Source organism: Bombina bombina, chromosome 1 (genome assembly GCF_027579735.1).
Source record: "Bombina bombina isolate aBomBom1 chromosome 1, aBomBom1.pri, whole genome shotgun sequence".
Lineage (NCBI taxonomy): Eukaryota > Metazoa > Chordata > Amphibia > Anura > Bombinatoridae > Bombina > Bombina bombina.
The window spans coordinates 927,423,238-927,433,256 of NC_069499.1; the positions used below are offsets into that span (position 1 = coordinate 927,423,238).

At 35.1% G+C, this 10,019-nt stretch overlaps 1 protein-coding gene across 2 annotated transcripts in view; it reads right to left on the minus strand.

Moving 5' to 3' along the window:
* Positions 1–9,707, minus strand: part of GFOD2 (glucose-fructose oxidoreductase domain containing 2) — a 10,848-nt gene extending 1,141 nt beyond the window's left edge. Inside the window, exons 1-3 of one of the 2 annotated variants that reach the window (XM_053697797.1) lie at positions 9,231–9,707; positions 7,199–7,567; positions 1–1,697 (exon numbers count right to left, since the gene is read on the minus strand). The exon at positions 1–1,697 is cut by the window's left edge and continues 1,141 nt beyond it. In XM_053697797.1, coding sequence (XP_053553772.1) covers positions 799–1,697; positions 7,199–7,457 — 1,158 coding nt within the window. In that variant the 5' untranslated portion in view covers positions 7,458–7,567; positions 9,231–9,707 and the 3' untranslated portion in view covers positions 1–798. The remainder of the gene's footprint in view (positions 1,698–7,198; positions 7,568–9,230) is intronic. The other variant, XM_053697872.1, reaches the window with a different exon arrangement.
* Positions 9,708–10,019: the final 312 nt, after the last annotated feature.

Here is a 10,019-nt window from a genome sequence, read left to right on the forward strand (position 1 = left end):
AGCAAAAATGGAAGACATTTTACCTCATAAGTTTGTCATGTCACCGAAGTGCTCTGTGAGCAGTTATGTTTCATCTACCATATTTACTGTCATCTGCATGGCAAAAAAAAAACCCAATCAGCATCATCAGTGCTGAATTCACATTGTGTTTGTGATATTGTGAAATGTTAACATAATCTTGAGATTTTATAGTAAACTTCCTTAAAGTGAGGAGGGAAATAAAGTGACTGTGCCAGCACATGCCAGATACACACGCCCTTGCAAGTCCTGGTATCAGCATCCTATTTAGATGCTTAAACTCCCTTTACAATGGGATGTAGCTACTGAGGACATTTTGGAGGTAAACTATGTTATTTTTTACATAGAGATGTTTATATGATATTTTAGTCAGTTTCAATTAATTCACTATTTGGGTACTATGTCCCTTTAAGTTATATTTCCTCTTAGTTTAAATAGCAAAATAGGCAATATAACAGATAATGTAGTTAGCATAAAACTAACAAACTAAATAATTTAAAAAAAAACTGATTCAAACCTAAAAATGTAATTTCTAAAATGATGGTACTCCTGCTAGAAATAGCTAGCAGTGAATAAGTTAATTGAGTATTCACAGTTAAAATACTAAAATAAAGCGGTCTTAAAAAAATCTCATGCAAGAGCATGAAAGTTTTGCGTCTGCAACTTATTACCTGCAGGAAAACTGCAGTAATTAGGAACAAGTACAATTACAAAGAATATGCTAACGTTTAGGTTTTTCTTCTCTTTTCGCATCAAAGAAAGTCTGCAATGGTGCAAGGGTTAGAGATTATTTCTTTGAAGGGCATCACACAAGTTCTGGTTAGAATCAGGTTCTTCAATCATGATATCTACCGATTCCCACTCGCCAGAGCGATTGGACCTCTTGATAGCATCCACCACACTCTGCATATATAAACCATCTTCAAAAGTAGCAGCTGATGTCAGTGGTTTGTAGTCCCATGTTCTACGATCCTCCTGGTCTTGGAAAGAGAGGCGAAGTGCCCTTACCATGTGTGCCATACCCTTAAGGTAGGGAGGAGGCACTTTCTCAAATCCACTTAGTCCTCCTGGGTCCATGGTCAATGGATCTGAGAGCAGAAGCTCTTCTTCAGATGAGGAGTTTCTTTGGCCATAAAGTTCTGTTCCACGTACAATCAGCCTCCCTGCTGACCCGACAACCATGACCTCATGCACAAATGCCCCTGGCATATTGAAGTTGAGCGTCACAGTACTACAAGCACCACCTGACATCTGCATCTGGAAGAAGCAGAAGTCATCGCTTGTCACATGCCGTATGCCAGTGATTTCTTCATTCTGCTTCACAAAAGTTTTAAGTAGACCATGGACTTTCTCAGCACGCTTGCCTGTCAAGTGTGTTAGAAGATCCACAATATATGTCCCCATAGTATGTAACCCACCTCCTCCCATAAGCTCATCGCAGATCCAACTATACTGGCTGCTCAGCAAACTGCCCCAGTACACTCTAACATCACAGATCCGCACCTCACCCACATAGTCTTGTTCCAAGATAAGCTGGCGCATGTGGACAAAGGCTGGCAGGAAACGTAGAGCATTCCCAACAAGGCTCATCAACTTTGGGTAGTAACAAGCAGCTTTCACCATCAGATAGGCATCTAGACATGTGGCAGCTTTCTCACAAATCACATTCTTTCCAATTCCTACAAATGAGTAAAAAAAAAAAAAAAATAGCAGCAAAATATTTTCAGAAGCAATGTGCAGCTGTAGAATACATAGCCTGACAATTTAAATGACCATTATAGTTGAAAAACTGCATGCTCTAATTCGTTACAACATGCAATTTTAAGACTACTGATCTTGCACCTCTGTGCATTTAACCACACTGCTGAAACAAATCAGAAACTGCTGCTTATTCAATCAGCAGCACTAGGTACATAGTAGTCATGCAGCTAGTGCTACTGACCAAGAGCATTCCTCTGTGGGTTCTGAGTGGCTATTCTTTGCGGGGTTAAACACAGAGGTGCAGGGTCGTTAGTCTTAAAATGACATGCTTCACCTAGAATGTCTTTTTTTTTTTTTACTACAATGGCCCTTCATGAGCTAATTCAGCCCAATGCCCTATTTTATATATACACAATAACATTATAGTATAAGAAAAAGAGAAAACAGGGAATTAGCAATAAACTACACTTATTATTTCCTAGATTCAATAATAGTGAATAGGAGGTGTGTCTACAGTTTCATAAAGTTTTAACAAATTAACTGCACTGGAATTAAAAGGGATACTAAATCCAATTTTGTTCTTTAATGATTCAGATAGAGAATGCAATTTTAAGCAACTCTCTAATTTACTCCTTGATATCTTTGTTTAAAAAGCTTATGAGCCGGCCCATTTCTGGTTACGCTTTCTTATTGGTCGGTGAATGTAGTCAGCAATACGCAAGTGCTATCCAGGGTGCTGAACCTAAAATGGGCCAGCTCCTAAGCTTTATATTTCTGCTTTTAAAATAAAGATAGCAAGAGAACAAATAAAAATTGATAATAGGAGTAAATTAGAAAGTTGCTTAAAACTGAATGCTCTATTTAAGTTAATAATAAGAAGAAAAAAAATTGGGTTTAGAATCCCTTTTACTCTTTTTGTGTGCGTCGGGTTGCACTCGTATTATGAGTTAAAAGTAAACATACATACATACACACATTTAGCCATCAATCAGCAAGCACTACCCAAAGGTGGGCCGGCTCGTAAGCTTACATTCCTGTTTTTTCAAATAAAGATAACAAGAAGAAAAATTGATAAGAGTAAATAAGAAAGTTGCTTAAAATTGCATGCTCTATCTGAATCATGAAAGAAAAAAATGGGTTCTGTGTCCTTTTAAATGCTATAGTCTTGTGTAATTAAAAAATGAAAAAAGAGAAAAACAGAGCGCAACCCCTCTAAGTAATATGTAGGTTACAAAATTTATTAAAAAACACACAAATTTCACTCACACAAGATAAAACCTCAAACTATATGAGGTATGATAAGCGCACAGGGGAACAACTTGATGGGTCTCTCGGGCACAAATGTCTGCAGTTCTCACATACAGCTCACTCGGTCTGGAGGTATGGTGTATTTTTGTCACAACTTCCGTGTCAGAACAACCTCCTCTCACAGTCCCGGTTTAAAACATGTCCTGTGTATGTCCCCAAAATATTAGATGTTCCATATAAACAGTTCAAAGTCAAAGGATAAAACAAATAAATACCACCACGCTAGATCCTCAATCAGTCAAACCGCAAGTTAAAAGCCGTCTCCTTGCGATTTCTGTGTCGGATAGCGTGATGACGTAATGCGGTGGGCGCTTATCATACCTCATATAGTTTGAGGTTTTATCTTGTGAGTGTGAAATTTGTGTGTTTTTTTAATAAATTTTGTAACCTACATATTACACTTAGAGGGGTTGCGCCCTGTTTTTCTCTTTTTTCATTTTTTTAGTTCATCCAGTCACCAGAACTGTGTTACAATGGTGGCAGCAACCCAGTGAAGTTCATTCATATATGAAAATTTCCCTTGAAAATTGGATGTTGATTCACACACATATATCCTTTTTCTGCAACATTTGATGTATATTCTCACACTATTTGATATCTGATTTTTGTGAGATTTTTGGTGAGATTCATTGTGTTGAGTGTGGGGCGCTTTTTAATTGTTTGTTTATTCATATCTTGTGTAATTAACCATACATTTATAGTATTTTACAGTTTATACAACTTTAACTATATTACCACATTGCAAATCATGCACACCCTTTATATTAATTATACATGATTGTAGGCCAGGCTCCTACACCATACAACCAAAACCAATTATGTCAACCCAATCAGCCCACGGTACTTGACATATGTGTTTAGAGATATCTCTCATATAAGTGTTTGTCTGCACTATGGGAAGCCCTTTGTTTCTTATATATTGAAAGGTTATGGCATCCAAGAATCCAATACCTTACAACTGGAAAAAGCTAGCATCCACACCAGTCAGCTGGAGCCTGCACTTATTGCACTTATAACCAGTGCATTCTACTTTGTGAGTAAGAATTTGGCTGAAGCCCACATATATCTATCACCTTTAACACTGAGATTATTGCACTGAGGCGCTCTTCTTTATATTCTTTTTAGATCATCTTTGCAAACCCAATCCGCAAGAAGTGGAGCTGACTCAAGGATTTTCACTTATCACCTAACAGGACTTTTTATTTATTTTCTATAAATATTTTCTATGCTAGCACCTATTTTCATTTTATTTTGGTCCTGTATTTTACTTATTATTTTTGTACCATCTTTTATATTATCCTATAAGGATCACATTTTGTCCAATTTGCACAATTTTGACAGCATATACACACTTTTCTATAAAGATTTCTATATGAAATTTGTAATGTTTTATTCCATGTAAGTCTTAGGACTCAATATTCACTTACACTATTATAGTATATACATTCATTTTCTTTTATAAATATTTTGCACCCTCTGCTGTTTTCTAATATTTATTTTTTTAATCTGCACCACTTTATAATTGTCGTATTATTGGTGGTCGATTGATGGTGCTTTTGTTTATCATTTGCAACAAAATCAGATATAACAAATATTAGGCTGGTTACATGTTTTATAGAAATATAAACAGGCCAAAAGTGTGTTGTAATTTGGACAAAAATATATATATTTTTAAATATAGCTCTAAGAGTGATGCAGAATTTGTTGGTGCTTTATAAATAAAAGTATAATAAAAATAAGATTTTTTTCACTATGAGTTACATAAAAGTGTTATTAAAAAGCAATTTATTTTACTGTATAATATTGTACATATTATTGTCCCCAGTATTGTAGGTGGTTTTCACTACAGTTGCTATTGTGGTTCCTGAATGCATAAATGCATTAAGTATATGTTGTGTATAACACTATAAATGAAATAAAATTTACAAACTATATCCTTACTCTACAATAGTTCCGAAAGCAATAAGGCATGCTATTACATTTTTAAAAAGTCCATTGTTTAGTGTGTATATTAAAAGGGACAGGAAACCCATTGTTTTTGCTTCATGATTCAGATAGAGCATCCAATTTTAAACAACTTTACAATCCACTTCTATTATCAAATTTGCTAAATTCTTCTTAGGTATCTTTGATAAATGAGCAGCAATGCACTACTGGGAGATAGCTAATCACATGACAAGAGACATATGTACAGTTACAAATCCAATCAGCCGCTAGCTCCCAGTAGTGCACGGCTGCAACTGAGACTACCTTGGTATGCTTTTTAAAGGGACACTAAACACCAATTTTTTCCTTTCATGATTCAGATAGAGCATTCAATTTTAAGCAACTTTCTAATTTACTCCTATTATCAATTTTTCTTCGTTATCTTGCTATCTTTATTAAAAAAGCAGGAATGTGATGCATTGGAGCCAGCCCATTTTTAGTTGAGAACCTGGGGTTATGCTTGCTTATTGGTGGGTAAATGTAAGCCTCCAATAAAGCAAGCGCTATCCATGGTGCTGAACCTAAAATGGGCTGGCTGCTAAGATTTACATTCCTGCTTTTAAAATAAAGATTGCAAGAGAACGGAGAAAAATTAATAATAGGAGTAAATGAGAACAAAAAAAATGCGAAAATAGAAACAAATTAGAAAGTTGCTTAAAATTTCATGCTCTATCTGAAACATGAAAGAATTTTTTTTGGGGTTCAGTGTCCCTTTAACAAAAGTACCTAGAGAACAAATCAAATTGTATAATAGAAGTAAATTGAAAATAATGTTAAACAGAATGAAATTGTAATATAAATTGTTTATATATGTGTAGTTAAAAACTTAATATATTTGCATGATTTATTTTGTGCCCTTTCCCTGAAAATGTTTTGGTTTTCTAAATTTCACTAATTCTATAAAGTAATGGGCGCTGCCATGTTTTAGCTTAAAGGGACACGACAGCCACATGTTTTCCTTTCATGATATAGAAAGAGCATACAATTTTAAACAACTTTCTAATTTACTTCTATTATCTAATTTGCTTAATTCTCTTGATATACTTTGCTGAAAAGCATATCTAGATAGGCTCAGTAGCTGCTGAATGGTTACTGCACATAGATGCCTCGTGTGATTGGCTTACACATGTGCATTGTTATTTCTTCAACAAAGGATATCTACTGAATGAAGCAAATGAGATAATATAAGTAAATTGGAATGTTGTTTAAAATTGTATTCTCTACTTAAATCATGAAAGAAAATTTTTGGGTTTCCTTCCTGCTAGAGAATTATCTAAAAGGATTTCCATACAGCCTTGTTTTTAACAAAGAAATAAAGAGAAAACTAGTGCAAACATAGCAGCACCCATTACTTTATAGAAACTAGAGAATTTTATAAAAAATAAAGTCTATGCACATACAAGGGGAAGGAAGATAAAAAGGAATAAACACCGATATTGAAAAAATAAGTAATTGTTGATGGCTGTCACATGGTACAGGGGGAGTGGAAATAAGACATAACTTTTAAAATTGTCAGAAAAAAAAAAAATCTACTATTCATTTGAAGTTCAGACTAAGTGCTATTGCATTGTCTTGTTATCTTGCATTTGTTGATAATGCAAATCTACTTTGTTGACTGGTCCTTTAACAGGCCACATATTTATTATACCTTAACTAGAGCACAGGTAAAATAATCAGTTCACCCATCAGCTGATCAGTTCACCTGTGCTCTAGTTAAGATAGAATAAATATGTGGCCTGTTAAGGGTCCTGAGGACTGGAGTTGGGAAACACAGCCATAAGGTATTGTGCTTGTGAATGTGCACATTGTATTATTTTTGGAAAACCTCATGTTTAGCAGATTGTATCAATACCAAACGTTTTTCATTGTGTAACTGAAGATACACAAGCACATTTAAGTGTTTATTCAAATAAAAATAAAAAATCACGTTCCAAGAAAGATGGTTTCTTCTTCTAACGTCTAACTACTGCCGGGAAAGAAAAAACAAGAACTTCCAAAGTAAACTGAACAAAGCTGTTTCAGTAGTAAAATACTAATCCATATAAATTGTGTTGGATACATAGTATGACCCAGTAGGTATAGGTAAATAAAGTGAGGATTTGAGGCAGCTACTAGGTCTGGCACTGGTCATAGATACTACCTGCCATTTCCCTGCTCCCATATTCGATACAAATACGGCTTTTACCTAAAGCTTTGACAGCAATCTGGCGAGTGAGAGGAGGTGGAATACTGATACACACAAGGTCCACATCTTGGTGCAGTAAGACATCATCTGTACGACTTGTGAAAAATGAAATTCCCAGTTCTTCTGCCAGCTCTTTGGCTTCATCATCTGACTTTCCCCATAGAGCCTCAATACAGAACCCCTCAGCTCGGAGCAATGGGACCAAGACCCGGGCTGTGCTTCCGGTACCAAATACACCTACCCCTGGCAGGGTTTTCATCTCTAGGCTTCAAATGTTAGCGCTGCAGAATCTGTTGGTGCTCTACCAATAACTGATAATAATAAAATAATATGGAAGGTGAAAGGAAGCAGAAATTATATTTTCAGTACCTGTAAATACAAGAATAAAACAAAATAATATCATAGGTCAACCCAATACACAGTCAATATAAAAAGTATCAATATATGTGGTACATCTAGTAGATTAAAAATAAACAAATGAGATATATATATATATATATATCTCAGGGCTTAAACTCAGGTCACATGGAGCCACTGGCTCCTTAAAATTAGGCCCTGGCTCCCCAACATGCCCATGGCACCTAAAATTTAGCTGTGCAGCTGGATTTTTTCTAAGCCCCACAGCTATGAAAAACAAATCCATCTTTCATTGTGTTATATATAACATACGTATGTGTATACACACATTTGGATATATATATATATATATATATATATATATAGTCAAAATGTTCTGCCTCCTAGATTATGAACAAATCTATTGAGTGTGTATATATATATATATATATATATATATATAGCAAAGAGAACAAAGAACATGCACAGGATTGTATACATTATCTTTATTCCAATGTTTAAAAAAAAATGTTATTTTTTACTTTTTTTGTATAAAGACCCTTAGTGTATTTACCTCTCTTTGCACTATAATTATATTTGTATTGGCATGAAAAGTGAAGGCAGAAAGTGTGTGGACTATCACATTTACATAATGTATGTATATATGTTGTAGAGTATTAAAATAGAAAAATAAATATATGCAAATTTAGAGTTGGATAACTAAACTAATCCCAAACATTTATTTTATAAATAATTCCTAAGGAAGTCATTCTTTTAGAGGGCAATTTAACAGTGTCATGGAAAATTTCAAACATGAAATAAAACCAGCTACCCAGGATTGAAACTATTCAGCAATTATGTTTAGTATTACTAAAGGTAATCAATGACATCTTCCTTTTAAACACTTATTTTAACAGATATCTTAAAATCACCATTTGTTGGTTAGTGATGTTTGTTCCACCCTGTTGGGCATGTGGGTTTGATGAAGTAACAAAAAGATTATTACAGGTATAAGAGAAACGGTCTTGAAGAACGAGGCAAAGTAACTGTTCTGATGGTTACTGTATGTATTTACCAAAAACAAATGTGTCTAAATATATTTTATGTCAAAAAACTGTAAATCAGTGAAAATACCTGTGTTACATAGATGTCTCTGGGTGGTGCTCTGCCCCACTTCATAATAGCTGCTCTCCCTGTGCGCCCCCCAACCGTGATCATACCCTCTCACTATTGAAATGTGGACTGTTTTGTGTGTGTGTGTTCTCTATCTTGGATATGTCAGACAGACTGTGCAAAACACTGCAGTGTTTAAATAATAAAAGCACTTCTCATTTTAAAAAATGGAAATACACACTAAATAAAGAAAAATGAGTAACACCGACTATGTAATCTATTATTCTTGAAGACTAAACACCAGAAAAAAATATTCTTCAGACTAAGAACTTGAAACAACTGTTTATTTATCAAAACTTATGTTATTTTGTACAAAACGTATGTTTAAAAACTAAAACAGCACTAGCATATATCTACAAAATGACTATTGTGGTATATGATGAACAAGATGCTGCTTCTTAGCATGATGCGACCACTTTTATTGGCTTTATTGCCACACCTGGAGGAAAGTACTATACCATGATGCCCGAATCGAGGAGGGCAAAAGCTGTCTGTCATGTTGTATTAGCCTAGCAGTACTTACCTAGTGGTTACCAGGCCGCATCTCTTCCCCAAGCTCCAGCCTCTGGTCCTATGAAGCGAGGAAGCTCCCGGTTCCGGCTCCACATTCCGGGACTCACACCCGGTCAACTGGGCGGAAACAGGCTTTTTTTTGGGAGGGGGGGAATAGGCCGTGACGCTGCCCATGAGAGGAGGAGCGCTAGGCATGGGCCAAAGGGAGATAGTAGACACATTATTAATTCTTGGAGGCAGAACAGTGACAGTTGCGTTGTGGTCACCGGTTGATATCCTGCTACGGCAATCTCTAAACGTATTTGTCCATTTGTTTTCTTCTTAACTCAAAAGCAATGAGAGTAGGCTCGTTATCTGTTGTGTAATGCGTATATCCTTGTGTATAAAGTGGGTGCTACATTTGCATTTAATGTAACGTAACATCAAAAAATCTGCATATTCTACTCTTGCTAGATTTACTATTATCACTCTTTTTTTTTTATAAAGAGTTAAATTCCGCAGCGCTTTCCATGGGTACAAAATATAAAAGTACAACAATAATACAATGTTTTTAAGAGACAGGGCAACATTTATCAAATACAGGAGTAATTGAGGGCCCTATTTCTATGTGAATTTACAATCTATGAATGAGTAGTAGTGTCTTGCCTGGAAACTAAAATCCTTGTATTTTATTCTGAATTAAATGAATATAAAACCTGAAATGCTTCTTTCATGATTCAGATAGACCATGCAATTTTAAACAACTTTCTAATTTATTTCTATTTTCGCATTTTTTTTGTTCTCTTGGTTACATTGAAAA